General features: G+C 43.0%; 1 protein-coding gene across 1 annotated transcript; it reads left to right on the top strand.

Annotated features, from left to right (window-relative positions):
* Positions 1–5,880: 5,880 nt before the first annotated feature.
* LOC138921787 (cyclic nucleotide-gated channel beta-1-like) lies at positions 5,881–9,217 on the top strand. The gene is made up of 3 exons (XM_070257145.1): positions 5,881–6,514; positions 7,859–8,021; positions 9,017–9,217. Exons 1-3 carry the CDS (start codon positions 5,881–5,883, stop codon positions 9,027–9,029), a joined length of 810 nt encoding a protein of 269 aa, XP_070113246.1. The 3' UTR covers positions 9,030–9,217.
* Positions 9,218–21,195: the final 11,978 nt, after the last annotated feature.

Raw genomic sequence — 21,195 nt, 5'->3', positions numbered from 1 at the left:
AGACCCAGACTCAAATAAGCAAAGTTTCTGCAATCCAAAATAACACCCAGGATGGGAACAGAAAAAAAAATCCCCTCTAAAGAGACCTAGCCATAAGTCAATGTGGATTTGGCTGTTAAAACAGGAAATTCTCAAAGAAGAGATTAAATGGGTTGAGCACCAAAGCAATTTGTTCCAGATGGGAGCTATGCGGGGAGAAAGAAGGGGTACAAACCAGCAGGTGTCTATCCAGTTAAAACTGAAAGTGCCTCTCTAGAGCCACAGAGGTCAATCTCCCTCTACAGGAAGAAGTAAGAAGCTAGTTGGCTACCACAGAACAAAATACTTGTAAGGACATCCAATGCCTGACCCTATGTCCCTGTATCCTGATTTGAAGAAGGAGGACAAGGAGTAAGGCCCCACTGGAGCCCAGAGGCCAGGTGCCCCAGCAAAAGCACAGTGGATCAGAGAATAAAGGAGATAAAATCTTTTGCGGCTCATTTGGAAACCAGTGTTCAAGTAACCACCTTACCGGTTCTCTTAATGGGTAAGGGCTGGATTTACAAATGGAGTAAAATGTGGAATAGACTTGACTGTAACCATCTGGGTGGGGCCTTTCGGACACCTGGTATGCACCGCTACTGTTACTCTTACCGCTTCATGTATAATTGCTATTGATGTTTTACATGCTTGCATTCTGAGTGCTCATAAAGCCCCAGGGGAGACTTTTCCAGTGATGAAGAGCTCCTTGGAGATTGGTAATAGCAGGGGGATTACACCCAAACCACCAATAGACTTCTGGTTTTTTCCCATATTACATCACAGAAACAATATAGAATTCCGAGAGGAGAGTAAATAATCAAAGCCTTGGTGAAGGACTTAAAGGCAGCAGGGGAATTGAGAGCTTCTATATCTCAAGACTACAGCACCAAGGCTCCAGTGAAAAAGGCTAATAGGATCTGGAGGCTCATGGTGGATTATTGCCAACTGAATTCAGCTGTTGCCCCTGTAGCTCTGGCTGTTCCAGACCTTGTGCTTAAATGCACAATTACTGTGCTGCACCTGGGGCGCTCAGGTTTTCCTGATATTTGCCACCAATGGGTAGGCTGATATATGGAACAAGCCCCTCTCCCTTCTTGCAAGACTCGGTTCCATCCCACTGATGATATCATGCTGGTAGGCTGCAATAAAGAACAGTTGGCAATGGCTGTTTGCCGACTTGCACGAAAGCCAAGAGATGGCTCATTAATCCTGATAAGATATAAATTCATGGGACCCATGTGGGCTGAGGCTCAAAGATCAATCTCCAAGACAGTAAAGGAAAAGTCACCCTATGGCTCACTACTACCTGAAAAAGAAGGCAACACTTAATGTGACTGCTCGGGTATTGAAGGCAATACATCTTGTACCTTATGCATATGTTGAACAGAGAATCTGGTAAATGTAGCTGGGTACAGGAGTAGCAGGCAGCTGGGGGGAGTGCGACACGTTTTCTCAGCAGCCCTCCCTTTGGTGCCTGTAAAACTCCAAGGGTCCTTTGGACATACAAATATCTGCTACTGATAACTATTCTGATTTGAGCTTCTAGCAAGGAAGACCACCTCCACCTGGAAGTGCCTCTTGGAGTTCTGAACTCACTGCCTCCCTGACAGGACCATCCACTGCACACTATCTGGGAAACAGCTACTCGCCTGTTACTGGACATTTGTGGAGAATGAGAGCTTTAGTCAGGACTGCCAGGTAACATCATATCCAGACATCCCCATCTTGAGTTTGTGGCACTCAGATATTAACAACCAAGTTGGAAAGGTACAACAACCTTTTCTTTTAAATGGAAATGTTATATTTGAGAAGCAAGTCTGGTCCTATACCTGGTTCCTCCTTATATGAAAAGGTTGCAGCCACCCCTTTAGGGGCCATTTCACCTCCACTTGCTCAATCACAAAGGAAGCCTTTAGCTAACTGGAAACCACACTTCCAAGAAGTCCCCAAGGATACTTGGCCTTGGCTTATTGGTGTCTTGGCCAAAATCAAAGCTAATAGCGTCCCTGGGTGTCAGCAGTCATTCAACTCCAATGACAACCCTAAATGCAGTGAGGGCCAGTCAGCACCGTGGGCCATATTGAAAGCTGCCACCCTTCCTTTAGACGATGCTTCTAAGGAGGAGGCGTGTTGTATTTTCACTGGCTCTTGGGCTATGGCCAATAGCCTAGCTGTCTGTTTGAGATCATGGGGGATGATGACTGATATATAAAAGACATGCCTCTGTGGAGCCATGAGCTCTCAAATGCCATTGCTACAGTATGGAAAGTATCCATACTCAGAAGAGACTAAATCAAACAGTGTGACCAATTGGGTCTGCATAGCCCTGGAGGCTAGCAGTGCTACCTGAATTCATTATCAGACTGGGAAAGTGATCCTACCACCAGAATCCAATGGGCTCAAAAGACCTCAATCTATGCTACCTATCAACAGGTTACATGACTCTGAGCCCTGTGCATTCCTGGCAAAGAAACTATTTCCATCCTGTGCTGCCATATGGTGGCTACTTTTGATGTCTAACAACCATTGAAAATTATTCAGGCTATGAAGTTGCCATTCCTATATGAGTAGCAGATTCTGGCCACACCATGGTAACACTTGAATCTAAATTCTGCCACCTTTTTGGTCACTTACAATCTTTCAGTGGAGGCCATTCATGATGAAGGAGACTCAACAGTGCGCTGAGGGGCATGACATTCAACAGGCATTCCATGCCCCTTTTTATACTCAAGCTGCTGGCATCATCAAGAGGTAGAGCGGATTTTCAAAGCCTCGACTATAAAAGATTGCTGGACAGTCAATGTTGCCAGAATCATTGCCAGACTAGACATCAAAACAGACTATATGGTCATGATATGAAGCTGTTTACAGCAAAAGAAAATTCCCTTTCTGATGGTTGTTTGGAGAATGCAGGATAGAAAGGGTCAGAGAACAGAGAGGCTAGCTCTCTGTATCAGTGTTCCTACACTGATAATCCCCAACCATTCCTCTTCTTTTTCTTTTTCTTCACTGACGTTAGTTAGACAAAAAAGGAAGAGTGACTCCAGCCTATTGCTTCTACTGTCAACCGGCTTCAGTCATTGGGTTTGTGGGTCACAGATCACATGACTAATGATCCGTTGTTGGAATTCATGAAACCTAGATTACGCTTGTGGTGGCCTACTCAGACAGCAATAGGGGATATCATAAACCAATGCAAGTTCCACTATTGCGCCAGAGCCCACGTAACCCCTGGCATATCTAGATAGGTCTGAGTGCAGGTGGGGAATGGCTAGGTCAATAGGAGAGGTACTAACTACTAGATTAGGACAAACAGACTATGTGGCCATAGAAGGAAAGCAACAACCTCAGTACCTTGGAGAAAGCAACAATCTTCGTATCTTGATTTGAGCTCCTTATACCCTGGCAGGTTTGGGGATGGGGGAACACTCAGTGCTTTATGTCCCCTGGATCCAGCACCACAGCTTGGCAAATATCTCCATGGTCCACTTGAGTCAACTGGCAGCCGTGGCTGACTGAATCCCTATGAGCTTTGTCATTCTATCCACACACTATAGGAACAGAAAATTTCCTACTGCCATGGCCATCAAACTTGAACCCCCTCATATAGGTACAAACACTCTGACCAGTACAACCCTGTTTCAGAAAGACTGATACAAAACCATACAGGTCTCTTGATGCACCCATGGCACCAGTGGAATGTATGCATATAGAAGCTGTATCCATTCGGTGCCACTGCCCATGTGGCTTTACCAAACCAATATAAAGATGATCCAAATCAAGCGTATGAAGCCTCTTTGGGTTATATTCTTGTATGTGTTGGAGAGTGGGCCACAGAACATCTTTCCATCAGGGACAGCAGTGATTTTTTCATTCATGTAATGTCTCCTGTATTTATTGGAAGTGGCACCACACCTTGGACCACTTGTTGGGACACCAGGTAAAGAGTGCTGTCCTACCTGGGGATACATTGACTCCTGATTCCAAACCCCTGACATCAGTGTCCATGCCCTAGAGACAATGATCAGGAACCTATCTTTAACTTTAGCTATCATAGTCAATGAGACAGCACAAGTTCTAGAAGATCAGGAAATCAATCTAAACTTCCTTGTAAGGTTGTAATGCATAATAGACTGGCTGTCAGGTACACTCAGACTCAAGAGGGAGGAGTATGTATGGTCAACAACATCTCCTTTGTGTTTGGCTAAATTTCGCCCACCAGGTGGAGCAGCTCAGCTGAAGTGTCAGTTCAGGTACAATACTCTGCGTGGTTGGGGCACTTTCCTCCAGGATCTGGTATATGCGCTGAATCAAAAAGTGATGTTTGATGCTGTGTCCCCGAATCTAGTGTACATGAATCTGGGAACCAAGGGGTGAAAATCAAATGAGCTCCCTTAAAAATGAGTCTGATTCCACTTTATGATGTTTGAGTGCTGAGAACTTTTAGGCCTCAGCCCTTCCTCTTCCCTTCCACCCCATATATGGGCAAGCTGACAAGAAATCCTAGGTAATCTCTTCTTGGAAACAAATAGGAGGTTCAAACCATGCAAACCACTACCTCTGCATCAGAACCTTCATCCTGGCCCCACCATCTAAACAAAACAAAAACCTGAAGCTAGTCTCCTTTCCCCCCTCTCTCAAACCATTTTCAGACCAGTTTGGGAAGGCTTCCTGCTCTTCTATGAAAGCCTCACTATGTAAGTAATAAGCCTCATCATACCTTCTTAGCATCAGTCAGTGTAGTTTCATCAGTCTTGATATCCGAAGCAAATTTTAGTTGAGGGGAAAGATCCATCCTTTCTTTGCGGAATGGCTACAACAGCTCCTCTCACCATCATTCCCCTTAGCACACTTGCAGAATACATGCTTCCCATCCCTGAAACGTTAGAGTCAGCCATATTATGTTCTGGGTCTCAAGAGAGACTGCTTCTGGTAAGGGATACAGGTTGGCTTCTACTGAACTTGAAGCTACAGCCACCACCTGGTCTTTGCAGCCTCCTTGAGGCAGAGGATCAGCAGGCAAAGACAGGAATGTATATAGTAGAGGGGCAAGTTGACCCTCATGCCATGCGGAGATGTGAGTTGTTGCTACATTATGGGGATAGGGAGAAGTATGTCTGAACTCAGAGGATTCATCAGGAATTCTTTTGGTGCTTCTTGCCCGGTAACAGTGGTAGATGGAACCAGTATAAAATAGCTGTGGCTTTCTTCATAATTTTCAGAATTGTTTACACTTGTCATCTTGGCTGAGTGGGGCTGAATACAACAAAAAGTCTTGGACTGTTGACTCAGGAATCACTCTAGGAAGCCTGCTTTTTAATGTCTATCATGCTTAGCTTGGTGCTTTAAAAGAAGTATCTCTCTTTATTTTTTCATTCTTTGGAGGCCTGAGGTAAATTAAGCAGCGTTTATTAAACACCTTCCCGCTCTGCAACTCTCTGTTGTGACTGCATCCATTACAATTTTGTATGCTTTTACTCAAAGCAGGTTTAATAACGGGAAAACGTCCAAATTCTTCTGTTCTCTCTGCTAAGGTAGGTTTTTACTATTGGTGAAATCTGAACTATGTAGTCTTTTTATGACTCTGTCCCTATTGGCATGAGCCATCTCCAGGTGGAAATCAGGGTAACAATTCACCCTGTGCAGCGGGATGCCTCCATATCGGAATACTTTAGTTCTGCTGGCCACGGTAGAATTATAAAGACAGGACATGCTTGGGCTCCAGGACTAACCCACGGCTCTCACGCCTCAAGGGAAAGAGAGGAAGGACTCAAATCCCGGAAGCTGAGTGGCTTGAAAATTCATTGGACGCCAGGCGTGTCAATCCTCACCTTTCAGCAAATGAGCTTAGAGCTCACAATGGGGAAGAGGACCTTTGTTGACCCTTCTAAGCCCCGCCTCCCGTCACACACCAACACAGACTGTTCCCACTCCCCACCCCCGCCGCCATCTTCTCTGCTGCCGCCACCATTTCCCAGCAGGCCTTGCTGCCAACAGGTTTCCGCAGCCATAGTTAGCCTGGTGGCCGCCATCTTTGTTACCGTTATGAAACCGCCAGATCAGTTTTCCCAAGTTGAGGCAGAGTGCTGCGTCTCTCCCACCATGTCTGACATAGAGAAGGGAAGCCCAGACCTTGGTGGCCAGAACAGAGCCCGTGGTGGGGTGGGCCAGGACCCCAGATCCACCGAGTCTGCGGAGTTGGGGGCAGAAGTCGCAAGGGCCGCATACCCTGGGGACTTCCAGGCAATAGTGCAAGCTCATGTGGAAGAAGAGGTTTGGCTGGACATCCCCGAAGTCATCATCGAGAACTGGGATGTACAGCAGGTAGAAGAGGAGTGGGTGCCAGGAGAGGAGGAGGCAGTTGGGGAGGAGGAGGACGAGCAGGAGGAGGGAGAGGCAGAGGAAGTGGGTGAGGAGGACGAAGAAGAGGAGCAGGAAGAAAGCGACGAGCAAGAGCGTGAGAATCATGTGGACAAAGAGGAAGAGGAGGATGGTAAGGAGGCCGCAGAAGTTGTCTTGGGCTTCTGTGAGCTCCCCATGGCGCGCTCGTGGTCCCTGTTCTGGGCTCTGGTCCATTCCCTTCTACACCGCATCCATGAGAAGGACCACATCCTGGTCCCGCCCCACGCTGACTCCGTGGTGGTCAGGCCGCAATCTCAGGAGCCCGAGGACCAGGGAGAGGGTGGCACATCCCGGGAGCCCAGGTCTGGGACGGCAAGTACCTGGCAGAGGGTGCATCCGCCTGGGAGCTGGAGGAACCCGCAGACAGGGCTGCATCCCAGAAGGCAGAGGAACCGGTGGAGGTCAAGGCCTGGGAGGGTGAAGTGCTGGCTGACACTGCCATGTCCTGGGGGAGGCTGGGGCTGTGCACCCTAGGAAACTGAGGTGGTGGATGGAGGCCACATCTTCAGGCTCTCGGAGCCTCCGTGGGCGCAGCTGGCTCACTTGCAGGCCACTCTTAGCGCTTGCCTCAGGTGATTAAGCTACAGGTCCATTTTTTTCGAAACGCTTCTGGCTGAAGCATTCCCAATTCTGTAGAGACCTGTACAGTCTTGAGAAAAAGTACGATTTTTACGAAGCCCTGTTCAATAAGAGATCTGAGATCATCAGTGCAATTCATGAGCCCACAGAAGGTGAATGTCACTGGGAAGCAGGTGCTCAGGAGGGAGCTGGGAGGAAGTGGACAGTGAGCCTGAAGGAAAAGGGCAAACAAATGGTATACCTCGCTTTTGCTTGATGGCTTTTAAAAAGGTGAAGATTCTTGGTAAGATGATCCAAGAAAAGGATGAAATGGCCCTGGCGCCCTTTGCAGGGGTTGAGGAGCTAATGAGCTTCACCACAGAATTTGTCTTTAAATCAAACAAATCTTTCCCAGTGAAGTTCTGACAAAAACACACCAGATGCTGTCAGAACCAGATGAGCCTGCTCCCTCCTTCTCCCAAGGGCCAGAATCAGCAGCAGGGGGTGTGAGATGTACTGGAAGAGGGGAAAAACGTCACCGTAAAAACTCTCAAGCAGCAGAAATGGGAGGGCCACGGAAGTGTTGTTTCAACCAGGAGGAAGATGCCCAGCTGTTCTTGTTATTTTATTTTACTGTTTAAATTTATATTTTGTGGAGGTAACTGGTTGATACCATTGTGTGTGCATCATGCTATTTCGACTTCTGCATAGACTACTTCATGCCAAAGATGTGGAGGGGGACATTTGTATGGTGGCAGATGGAAGCTAGACTTGTTTTTAACGTATTTCTATTCTCCAGATTCTCCTGAGGCGGGAGTTCTGGATGTCCATACTGATTTTAAATTGGAATATTTTTTCCACCCGCTTGTGATCCCAGAGTCCGTATCATTCTTCGCTAAAGAAGTGGCTGAATATAAGTATGGCAACTCTGAGGAGGAGGCCCAGGAAGCGGGAGGTGAGGAAGAGGATGAACGTGAAGAACCAGAAGAAGGACTCGAAATGGACATGGACTGCGCAGAGGGCAGCCCCGGAGAATCCAGGTATTAACGTGTAGCCTGGAACAGTAACTAATCGTTCCTGACGTATGCCTGTTACTGACAACTTTATGTTTGGAAGTTTTTCTGCAAAGTAAATAGGAAAAACGTTTTGAAATTCAGTTTTGAAGGAACAGTTTTATGTTAATCATATCCTTGTATACTAGGAAATCTAGAGGCAGTATGTCCTGAAATGTACTTCATTCTTAGCCACCAGTCCTTTGTCCTGTAGCTATAAGACTACTAGAGCCGTAAATTTATCAGACCTGGGACATTTAGAGACCAGTGTTTTTTGAGAGGATGGTCTCCAGAAGCAGCAGCTAAGGTGGCCAGGCCACGCACTGGCTGTGCCTTCATCCCCTGGCCACAGAAATGTAGTCCCTTGTAATAACGATGCCTTTGAGAAGGTGACACCTTTCCAAGTAGTAAGACCGCATTTCAAGATTAATTCACAAATAGTAGTTCAATTTAGATTTTTGTGTTTCATGTGACATTCACAAGAAAAGAAAATTAGTCATAGTAAACTATTGTTTATCAATGAATTGATAATTAAGTCTTATATTTCCTCTGTCCATCCTTCTCTCTCTCCTCTCCCTCTGCTCCCTCTCTCTTCCTGAATGTTCACAGCTGTGGATATCTAATAACAGCCTCGCCACATTTTATAGATATGGAAACGGAAGGTCTGGGAGTATAAGGGATTTATGATTTGTGTAAAGAGCCCAGACTTTTGAAGTGGAAAGACTTATTTAAATCACAGAGTGGCCTCTCAAGAAAAAAATCACACATTTATAGTGGTGGGCAAGAGGGAGACGAGGTTGATGTGGTCAAATGATTGAGGCATGTGGGCCATGATATCCAAGGGTCTGGGTTACAAGAAAAAAACATTTTGTTTTCTGCTTGTTGAGACAACAGATGTACATAGGGTTGACTCATATTTAAAAAGTCACTGTTGCGTGTTAATGGTGTACAAATTGTTAATTGCCTCTTATTCCATCCTACAGTCCGAAGGCGTAGAAAGAAACGGATGGTGAAAGAAAAAAATGAATTTGTTCCTCATGGATATTCTAGTTTGCAGCAGCCCAAAGCATGAGTTTTGTTTCATACTTCATCACCCAACAATGATGTTAACTGACATCTCATTGATATAGATGGATGGCAACGTTCGTTCACGTTAAAAATAAAAGTTTGTTTGAAATGAATAAGCTGCGGGTTTCTTTTTTACATAAATAACACGGAGTCAAATCTATCTTTGTGTCTTTTCTGTTTGTTTTGGCCCACCTTAGTGTGATTGAAAGGAATCTCTTTAAGTTATTGCGTAAGCCTGTTTTAATTCTTTTATTGCAGCCTCAATAAATGAAAATATAAAGTTATAATCACTTCCTGTAACGATATAGATGGTGGGCTGGCCTCTGGTGCGTTTTATTGAATGCAGACGATGGATGACCTAGCTTGCCAGGAGACCAGATGGTGCTGTTGGGCTGCTTTAGACCAGCAGCATCACTAACACCTGGGAACTTGTTAGCAAGGCAAGTTCTCGGACCCCACTCCCGACCTACTGAATTGGAAATGCTGAAGGTCGGCCGCTAGCCATCAGGGTTTTGCAGGGACTCCAGTTCTTCTGAAACACGCTAAAGTTTGAGCACCACTGGTTTAGGTCAATGGGGGAAAACGTTGAACTTCACTACAGTGGGACCAGCCTTAATTCACTGACTTGATACTGTTGCAGGTAAACTAAACAGGATGGTAAGATGTGGACTGAGGAAGAGACTAGAATTCTCGGGGGCCTGACACACAAAGACGTCCTCGAGGGATGTGTTCGTTTCCTGGGGCTGCCATGACAAATTACCACAAACCAGGTGGCTTAAAACAACAGAAATTTATTCTCTCACAGTTCTGGAGGCCAGAAGTCTGAAATCACGGTGACAGCAGGGGTGATTCTTTCTGGAGACCCTGCGGGACAGTCTATTCCAGGGCCTCTCTCCTAGTTTCTGGTGGTTTCTCTCAATCCTTGGCTGTAAACAAGCAAGGGCTCGCTGCCTGATGAACCCCGTAAGCCAAACACGAGACATCGGTCTTTGTAGAAGGGAAAAAGCTTTATTGTGAGGTTGACCAGCAAGGAGACAGGAGTCCAAGCTCAAATCTGTCTCCCTAACTGGCTGTTGGTTAGGGGTTTTCTAGAACAAAGGAGCAGGAGAGGGAAGGTTGGGGGCAGTCCTAGGCATTTTGTGCAAGCACAGAAGATTTTCACGTTTTGTCATACATCCCACGTTCAAAAGATTGTGTCCTTGAGATGATGTGTGGGGGAATGCTCAGTCCCCCAGGTCATCCTCCTGTCACTTGTGCAGTCTCAATTTGAGTCTTGGTGGCCATCTTGTGGTCTCACTGGCTCAAACACGTTGGAACTTGCTCAAGGATGAAGAACAGATCTTCTTAAAAACAACTCATGGCCCAAGATTAGATCCGCAGTAAATATCATATGGGAAGTAGGTTATGAAAGCAGTCTCCAGGGGACCACTGTCAAAAATCTAGCTGAGACCCCATTTTATTTTTGGCTCAGTTTTGGACCTGGTTACAAGGCAAGTGAGGTTAGGAAAGTTGTCCAAGGCTATTCAGCTAGTGCAGGTAAGAGCCAGACTGCAAAGCCAGGATGTCTGGCCCTAAAGTCCATCCACTTGTGTGCTACAGAGAGCTGCTCCTCCTAATGGGACTTCAATTTTAAAAGACTCACTTTGATTGCTGTGATTGAGTTGGGTATTCAGGCATCACTGAAGTCCATTGCCATCACCTTCCCCCCCAGTGCTTCAACAGATCACTGTCAGGTCAAGCACCAGATGAAGTCTGTGGCTTGTGTTCAGGGGCCATAGTCATAATGTTTGCTCAGCAACAACTGGAGACTAGGGAGCTCCAAGGGCCTGTCTTCCACAGAAACACCAAGGAAATGAGCAAAAACTGTCAGAATCAACTATGTCAGAACTCTGGAATACATTCAAAGGATTACAGTAACCGAGTGAATGCTGAATGCAGAAAATGGGGAAAAATACAGTTGGAGAGCTTTGTGGCATCTTAATTTAGCCTTGCCCCACTCCCCTCCCTGGTGTGATGGCAGTGGTAAAGGCAGCAGCCTGTATTCGCCACATGGGTACCTGGTTCTACAAGGAGTAGACTCGAACTTGTTTCCCAGGAATTGTGTTTTGATCTGTCTGGGGGTTCCCTGAAGGACAGATGCAAGGTACTAGCCTTTGTTTTGCATAACTCAAAATTCTCTCAGAGCAGAAAAATGGCTCAGTAGGGGGTGCTCCTGGAAAAAGGGCAAATGAACAAGTTATGGGTAGCTGGAGCAAAGGATTACAGCTTGAGTAAATAATAAACACATCAGAAGCCTGGGAAGAAAAGCTGGGGAGAGTTACTTGGGGGAACAAGGGCTTTGAAAAGCTCTCACATGTAATGGGGAATCTAAACAGCCACATGCATGCCCAGGGCACGAGGGGTGTTCAGACAAGTCTTGAGAAGGCCCTCAGCTTTCACTTCTGGCTGATTTTAGGCTCAGTGCAAGCAGAAAGTGAAGGCCAAGGTACAGTTATAAATGCATTGGCTAAGCACTGAGAAAGTGCTCCAACACAGAACCAATCTGCAAAGACCAGAAGGGTATTTTTTTCTGATTATTTTTTATGGACTCCAGGAATTTAAGGTAATTTTGGCTAAATCGCTAGCTGACCACAAGCTAAAGTAACAGAGACTTTAGAGACTACACATGACAAAGTCTTTAAAAAATTAGTTTCGAAAGGTCGTGAAACAAGCAAGCACTACAACATACAGCAAGCAACAATGAGAAATCCTAAGAAGGAGAAACATCTAATTTCCCGAGTTACTACATTATTATATTCGAAATGTCCAGTTTTCATTAAAAAAGAAATAGGAGGCATGCAAAGAAATAAGAAAGTATGGCTCATCCACAGGAATAAATGATATTTACAGTGACTGTCCCTCAGACATAAACACATGAAAAGATGCTCAACATCATTAGTCACTGGGGAAATGCAATCAAAAGCACAATGAGATACCACTTCACACACTATCGATTGGCTATAATAAAAAAGACAGCTTAGAACGTGTATTGCCAGGGGTACGGAGATACTGAAAGTCTCAGACATTGCTGGTGGGAATGTACATAAGTACAGCCACCGTGGAAAAAAAGTTTCACTAAAAGTTAAACATCTAGATTCCATATGACTCAGTAATTACACTGCTAGTTACATACTCAAAAGAACTAAAAACAGGTATTCAATCAAATAATTATAACTGAATCTTCTTGGCAGCACTATTCACAACAGGTAGAAACAACCTAAACATTCAACAATGGATGAATGAATACACAAAATTTAGTATATCCAGACAGTGGAATATTGTCAGCCAAAAAAAGGATTGAGTACTGATACATGCACCAATGTGGATGGACCTAGAAAACATGATGATAAGCAAAAGAAGGTAGACACAAAAGGCTGCGTATTGTATGTGTCCACTGATGTGAAATATCCAGAATAGGCAATTCCATAGAGACAGAAAGTAGATTAGTGGCTGCTAAGGACTGGGAGAAGGGGGTCACTGCTTAACGGCTGTGAGATCACCTTTGGGAGTGATGAAAATGTTTTGGAACTAGACAGAGGGGATGATTTCACAGCATTGTGAATGTACAAAATGCCACTGAATTATACACTTTAGAGTGGTTATCTTCAGAATACATGAATTTCCCCTCAATAGTTTTCTTTAAATGCTCACCATTAACAACTGGAATCACACTCTGATAGAGTTCTCACAAGATATGGATTCTCAGGCATGAGACTAAATGAAGTAACTGGATGATGAAGTCTGGCTCGTGTCTCCACCTCACACTCACCCTTGGCCATAAATTCACTGACAGCAGCACCAACTCCCCTCCCCTACTTCACACCCTTTGCCAGGGGGAGTATTTGAATGTGTGCAGGTTACATTCGTAGATTTAACTCGTCTATCTAACCCTTGCTGACTTACCTGCTCCTCCCTCCCTTTCCTCTCTTGCTAGATAAGACTGTCTGCTGACCAAGGCTCATCACAATTGACTGCTTCTTTCCCCCGTTATCTCTATTACAGACCTTGCAAACCCCTTTGCTCTCAGAAACTTGCTTGCCCCTTCTGTTATTAGTTTATACCTGGCCTTGACCGGCTGCACACCAAAAACTGGACTTTTCCAGGTGCTTCCTATTTCCTTAATCTCCTAAACTTGGTCCTTCCTGTTTGTACCCATTCCTTAGTGTGTCACTCTCTCCTTGGAATCCTCTCCCCAATACACAGTTGTGAAAATAAGATGCAATATGCAAAGGACCATTGCGAGACACGTTCATGGTTTACAGAGGATTACTTTCATAGTGAACATCCACAGAACCACTCAGTGGGAACCTGAGCTTTCTCTTTTGATGATTAGTTCCATTGTTAGGATGCAATAGATTCTTAGGGATAAGGTTAGGACTGAATCAGCAGGTGCTCAGTGAATGCTTGTGCATCGAAGTGAGTCAATAAAATGGTGTTTAATTCTGTATGTTACCTCTGTTTCCAAGCATTTTGGACCTTGGCTACGTAAGTGCAGGTGGGTGGGTGCCTGGAGGAGGGGATGATAGTAACCTGCTCTGCTGCATTAAGCCCAAGCTAGTACTATAAGAAGGAACACTTAGTTAACAGCCTAGGTGAATCTCAGGGCAGAGATGGCTTCTTCCTGTCAGCATTTTTCCCAGTCCCGAGCACAGTGTTTGGCACATTGTAAATGTGTGTTGCTTTTTTTTAAATGAAAGAATAATGTATAGCCAGAAAAATAAGGCTTTATTCCTGGCAATATGGTTAACAAAGAGGTGCTGTGGAAATAGCATTGAACATGAAATCAGAGTCCCTAGGTTCTAATCCTGATCTGCAGCCTCCATGAGCGACTTTGTGCAAGTCCTTTCCCCCTTCTGATCCTCACATGTATCTGGAAAACAATGGTGTGGTGGTGGAGAGGACGATGGACAAGGTGATTTCTAAGGGCATTCTTAGTGCCCTGACATTTCAGGACAAGTGACCACGTCTTGATAAATGGTGAATTGATCAAGCATAGGGAGTTAGGATATGGCTGTGCAGCATGCCATCATGGGATCCAAGTTTCAGCCTCTGTCAGAGAATGTGAAAGAGACAAGAGGCCTCAGAACCTGCAGACTCAGAAGGAAAGGCAGTGGCCCTCGTCATTGTTAAAACCTTGTCTTTGCCATGCTGGGCAGTGGCACCGATGAAGCTAGAAGTCAATATAACATTACTCTGATGCAGAGCTTGGGCTGAAAAGAGAGAATTGCCAGACCTGAAGAAATGGAGGTAAAATCAAGTGAAGTCAAGAGTTGCCTCAGTGCATAGAACCCTAGGAAGTTGGAATTGGAAGGGCCCTAAGCATCCATCTAATTCAACCTCTTCATTGAAGTGACAGTGAAACAGGCCCCAAAGGGGAAGGAAACAGGACAGATGTCATACACACAATACATGGCAGTGTCAGAACTAGAGCCAGGGCTGCTAATTTCAAGTCCAGTGCCATGGTTTGTCTTCACATTAGAAGCTCATATCTCGCTGTCTCTGGCTTCCTCTTTATCTCTGTCTCCATCTCTCTCTCTCTCCATTCCTCCCTCCTCATTTTCCTATAGCATGTGAAAGCAAAGTCCGTGAATGACTTAGAATTGGAAGAGAAGTTATGACCTGGACAGCTCTTACAAAGGAAAGGAGCACATAATTTTGCCTGCATTTTCACAGAATGATCAGACTCCAGGTTAAGAACCTGTGTCACGCAAGATGTCACAGAATTTTAAAAACTCAGGACAGGGGGCCGGCCCGGTGGCGCAGCGGTTAAGTGCGTATGTTCTGCTTCGGCAGCCCGGGTTCACCAGTTTGGACCCTGGGTGCGGACATCGCACCGCTTGGCAAGCCATGCTGTGGTAGGCGTCCCACATATAAAGTAGGGGAAGATGGGCACAGATGTTAGCTCAGGGCCAGTCTTCCGCAGCAAAAAGAGAAAGATTGGCAGTGGGTGTTAGCTCAGGGCTGATCTTCCTTAAAAAAAAATTTAAAAAAATATAAAACTAAAAACTCAGGATAGGAAAGAACTCTGTCATTGAGTCCACTGTTACTGAGCATCTGACAAGTCTGCTATTTGATTATTTTCCTTATTAGAAGGTTTTTCTGATATTCCAATCACATGGGGATTGTATTGCTTTTGGCCAAAAGCCATTGTAATACTCAGAGTGGAGTAGATATGATGTCAGCTTTAAAATAAATTGGGAATATTAAAATAGATCAAATGAGAGGACATTACTAAGAGGAAGTGTGAGTCATATTTTAAGATTGTGTTCATAAAAGGCGTCATCCAATTCACGCGTCTCTGGTCTTTTTACACGCAACCTTTAAACCACTTTTCACTTGGATTTCTGATTCCGTCATTACAAAATAAAAGACTCTGCAGATTATGCTTGCATCCAATCTGAGTGGTAATTAATTCTTTTTCTGGTCTTCTACTCCCAGAAACTTCTATAATAATTCTAGATTCTTGGGGACTGAGGAAAATTTCTTAAATTTGGAAGGACCTCCCCCAGAGGCAGAACTGCTGGGTTGGGAGCATCCATCTGTGAAGCTTGGCAGTGGATTCATGGACGTTAACCTGAGGTGGGAAAGGTAAGAGAGAGTGAAGGTGGATACAAATTCGTAAGTTTGTGTTCCAAGTAGCCCAGCCTGTTGAATCCTATTTTTTAAATATGCATATTTTTTAAAAACCAACTGTTTTTTAAAAATAGTTTCATCGAGATATAATTGACATACTATTAACTGCACATATTGGTGTGCAATTTCATTCAAGTTTTGACATATGCACACATCTGCAAAACCTTCACCACATTTAAAACGGTCAACATATCTATCACCCCCCCAAAGGTTCCTCATTCCCTTTTGTAATCCTCTCTTCCTACCCCTCCCAACACCCCAAATTCCCAGAAAACTATTCATCTGCTTTCTGTCACTGTAGATTAGCTTGCATTTTATAGAATTTTGTATAAATGGAAACATGTAGCATGTATTCTTGTCGGTCTGGCTTCCTTCACTCAGCATAATTATTTTGAGACTCATCCATGCTGTACATGTCTTAATAATTCATTTTTATTGCTGAGTAGTAATCCCTTGTATTGATGTGTCACAACTTGTTTATTTGTTCACCTGTTGAAGGACATTTAGTTTGTTTCCGGTTTGGGGCTATTACAAATAAAGTTACTATGAACATTTGTTACAAGTCTTTGAATGGCCATATGCTTTCGTTACTCGAGTAAATACTTAGGGGTGGGATGACTGGCTCACATGGTAGATGTATGTTAAACTTTTAAAGAAACAGTCTAAGTAGTTTACAAAGTGGTCATCGTACTGGTTTAAATTCCCAACAGCAGTGTATGACTGTTCCAGTCGCTCCATCCTTGTCAATACTTGCTATAGTCGGTCTTTTGAATTTTAGTCATTCCAGTAAGTGGGGTAGTGGCATCTCATTGTGGTTCTAATTTGCATTTCCATAACAACTAACAATGTTCGGCATCTTTTCACATGCCTATTTGTCACTGACGTATCTTCTTTGGTGAAGTGTCTATTCAAATCTTTTCTTTTGTTTTTGGCTTTGTTTTTTTTTTTTTTTTCAGATATACATGGTAATTTATCTAGAATTCTGTGTAGATTGCATCATGTTCACCACCCAAAGACTAACTACAATCCATCACTGCACACGTGCCTAATCATGCCATTTGCTCTCCTCCCTCTCCATTTCCCCTCTGGTAACCACCAATCCAATCTCTGTTGCTGTTTGTTTGTTCGTCATTGTTTTTATCTTCTACTTATGATCCATGTTGTCACAAATGGCCGGGTAGTATTCCATTTCTTATGGCTGGGTAGTATTCCATTGTGTATACATACCACATCTTCTTTATCCATTCATCCCTTAATGGGCACCTAGGTTGCTTGCAAGTCTTGGCTATTGTGAATAATAGTGAGATGAAAATAGGGGTGCATGTATTTTTATGCATTTATGTTTTCAACTTCTTTGGATAAATATCCAGCAGTGGAATAGCTGGATCATATGGTAGTTCTATTCTTAATTTTCTGAGGAAACCCCATACTGTTTTCCATAGTGGCTACACCAGTTTGCGCTCCCACCAGCAGTGTACGAGGGTTCCCTTCTCTCCATGTCCTCTCCAACACTTGTTTCCTGTCTTGTTAATGAGAGCCTTTCTGATGGGAGTGAGGTAATATCTCACTGTAGTTTGGATTTGAATTTCCCTGATAGTTAGTGATGTTGAACATGGTTTCATGTGCCAGTTGGCCATCTGTATCTCTTCTTTGGAGAAATCTCTGTTCAGATCTTTTGCCAATTTTTTGACTGGGTTGCTGGGTTTTTGTTGTTGAAACGTATGAGTTCTTTCTATATTTTGGATATTAACCCCTCAGCTGATATATGGTTTGCAAATATCTTCTCCCAGTTGTTAGGTTGTCATTTCGTTTTGTTGATAGTTTCCTTTGATGTGCCAAAGCTTTTTAGTTTGACATAGTCCCATTTGTTTATTTTTAATATTGTTTCCGTTGCCTGGTCAGACATAGTATTTGAAAAAATGCTGCTAAGACTGATGTCAAAGAGCATACTGCCCATGTTTTCTTCCAGAAGTTTCAGGTCTTACATTCAAACTTTAATCCATGTTGAGTTGATTTTTGTGCATGATGTAAGATAATGGTCTATTTTCATCCTTTTGCATGTGGCTGTCCAGTTTTCCCAACACCATTTATTGAAAAGACTCTCCTTTCTACATTGTACACTGTTGGCTCCCTTGCCGAAAATTAGCTGTCCGTAGATGTGTGGGTTTATTTCTGGGCTCTCAAGTCTGTTGCATTGATCTGTGTGTCTGTTTTTGTGCCAGTATCATGCTGTTTCGTTTACTATAGGTTTGTAGTATGTTTTGAAATCAGGGAGTGTGATACCTCCAGCTTTGTTCTTTTTCCTCAGGATTCCTTTGGCTATTCAGAGGTTTTTATTGTTCCATATAAATTTTAAGATTCTTTGTTCTATTTCTGTAAAAAATGTTGTTGGAACTTTGATGGGGATTGCATTGAATCTACAGATTGCTTTAGGAAGTATGGACATTCTAACTATGTTAATTCTTCCAATCCAAGAGCACAGAATATCTTTCCATTTCTTTGTGTCTTCTTTAATTTCTTTCAACAACGTTTTATAGCTTTTGGTGTACAGATCTTTCACCTCTTTAGTTAAGTTTATTCCTAGGTATTTTATTCCTTTTGTTGCAATGGTAAAAAGGATTGCATTCTTAGTTTCTCTTTCTACTACTCTGTTGTTAGTGTATAGAAACGTAACAGATTTATGTATGTTGATTTTGTATCCTGCAACTTTGCCATATTCATTTATTCTTTCTAAAAGTTTTTTGGTGGATTCTTCAGGGTTTTCAATATGTAAAGTCATGTCATCTGCAAATAGTGGCAGTTTGACCTCTTTGTTTCCAATTTGGATCCCTTTTATTTCTTTTTCTTGCCTGATTGCTCTGGCTAGGACTTCCAATACTATGATAAATAAGAGTGGTGAAAGTGGGAACCCTTGTCTGGTCCTTGTTCTTGGAGGGATAGCTTTCAGGTTTTCTCCATTGAGAATGATGTTGGCAGTGAGTTTGTCATATATGGCGTTAATTATGTTGAGGTACTTTCCTTCTATACCCATTTTATTCATTTTTTATCATAAATGGGTGCTGTATCTTGTCAAATGCTTTCGCTGCATCTATTGAGAAGATCATGTGATTTTTATTCTCCATTTTGTTAATGTGGTGTATCACGTTGATTGATTTGTGGATGTTGAACCATCCCTGCATCCCTGGTATAAATCCCAGGTGATCATGGCGTAGGATCTTTTCAATGTATTGTTGTATTCGATTTGCTAGTATTTTGTTGAGGATTTTTGCATCGATGTTCATCAGTGATATTGGCCTGTAATTTTCTTTTTTTGTGTTGTCCTTGTCTGGTTTTGGTATCAGGATAACATTGGCTTCGTAGAATGAGTTAGGAAGCCTCCCCTCCTCTTCAATTTTTTGGAAGAGTTTGAAAAAGTGATGTGGATTAAGGCTGCCCCAGGTAGAGAAGCCCAAGGTGACCTGGCCTACATGCCGAACTATATGACCTGCTGGCTTTTTATGGTATGAATTAGGGCTGACCCAGGGAGAGAAGCCCAGGGCATCCTCATCTACATGCCGATCTATATGACCAGATTCGTATCTAAAGTTATATGACCGCACAATAACCAGACCCCATCTGCAGTGAAATCATTTAATGACTTTTTACATCATCTTCTCTTTTTCCAGTAAAAATAAGTCACGTACCCATGCCTTATAAATGCAGCCCTAACCCTCCACTCAGGGCAGCAGCAGGAGCTCTGACTGCCCATGGGTCCTGTCCCCATGCAGCAGCTCTTTACTGCCCATGGGTCCCGTCCCCATGCTATTCTGTACTATTCTCTAAATAAAAGAGCACCACTGCCAGACCTTGAGAGTCCAAGAAATCTTTCTTTTGACTCCTCCGCTGACCGACCCTGCATCAAAAAGGATATGGATTAAGTCCTCTTTGAATGTTTGGTAGAATTCACCAGGGAAGTCATCTGGTCCTGGACTTTTATTTTTTGGGAGGTTTTTGATTGCTGTTTTGATCTCCTTACGGGTGATAGGTCTATTCAAATTTTCTACTTCTTCTTCGTCCAGTTTTGGAAGGTTGTATGTTTCTAAGAATTTATCCATTTCTTCTAGATTATCCAATTTGTTGGAGTATAGCTTTTCATAGTATTCTCTTATCTTTTGTATTTCTGAGGTGTCCATTGTAATCTCTCCTCTTTCATTTCTGATTTTATTTATTTGAGCCTTCTCTCTTTTTTTCTTGGTGAGTCCAGCTAAGGGTTTCTCAATTTTGTTTATCTTTTCAAAGAACCAGCTCTTGGTTTCATTAATTTTTTCTATTGTTATTTTAGTCTCTATTTCATTTATTTCTGCTCTGATTTTTATTATTTCCTTCCTTCTGCTGATTTTGGGCTTTGTTGTTCTACTTTTTCCAGCACCTTTAGATTTGCTTTTAGCTTGTCTATTTGGGATTTTTCTTCTTTGCTGAGGTAAGCCTGAATTGATATAAACTTCCCTCTTAGAGCTGATTTTGCTGCATCCCACAGGTTTTGGCATATCGTATTCTCATTTTCATTTGTCTCCAGGAATTTTTTGATTTCTTCATTGACCCAACCATTGTTCAGTAGCATTTTGTTTAATCTCCACATTTTTGTGCCTTTTCTGGATTTCTTCCTGTAGTTGATTTGTATTTTCATACCTTTGCGGTCAGAAAAGATGCATGGTATAATTTTGATGTTCTTAAATTTATTGAGACTTGTTTTGTGTCCTAATATGTGCTCAATCCTGGAGAATGTTCCAGGGGCATTTGAAAAGAATGTGTATTCTGTGGTTTTGGGATGGAATGTTCTGTATATATCTACTAAGTCCATCTGGTCTAATGTGTCCTTTAAGGCCAGTGTTTCTTTATTGATCTTCTGTTTGGATGATCTATCCATTGGTGTAAGTGGAGTGTTCAAGTCCCCTACTATTATTGTGTTACTGTCTATTTCTCCTCTTATGTCTGTTAATAATTGCTTTATATATTTAGGTGCTCCTATGTTGGGTGCCTAGATATTTACAAGTGTTATATTTTCTTGTTGGATTGTTCCCTTTATCATTATGTAGTGCTCGTCTTGTGTCTTGTTACAGTTTTTGTTTTAAAGTCTATTTTGTCTGATATAAATATTGCTACCCCCACTTTCTTTTCTTTGCCATTTGCATGGAATATCTTTTTCCATCCTTTCACTTTCAGTTTGTGAGTGTCTTTAGGTCTAAAGTGTGTCTCTTGTATGCAGCATATACATGGGTCTGGTTTTTTTTATCCAATTGGCCACCCTTTGGCATTTGATTGGAGCACTTAGTCCATTGATGTTTAAAGTAGCTATTGATAAATATGTATTTATTGCCACCTTGCTACTTTTTTTTCTGGGTGTTTTAGTAGTTCTTCTCTGTTCCTGTCTTTTTCTCTTGCT

This window comes from Equus caballus, chromosome X, assembly GCF_041296265.1.
Source record: "Equus caballus isolate H_3958 breed thoroughbred chromosome X, TB-T2T, whole genome shotgun sequence".
NCBI classification, from domain to species: domain Eukaryota; kingdom Metazoa; phylum Chordata; class Mammalia; order Perissodactyla; family Equidae; genus Equus; species Equus caballus.
Note: the sequence above shows the minus strand (reverse complement) of the source record. Positions and strands in the feature narration are given on the sequence as shown.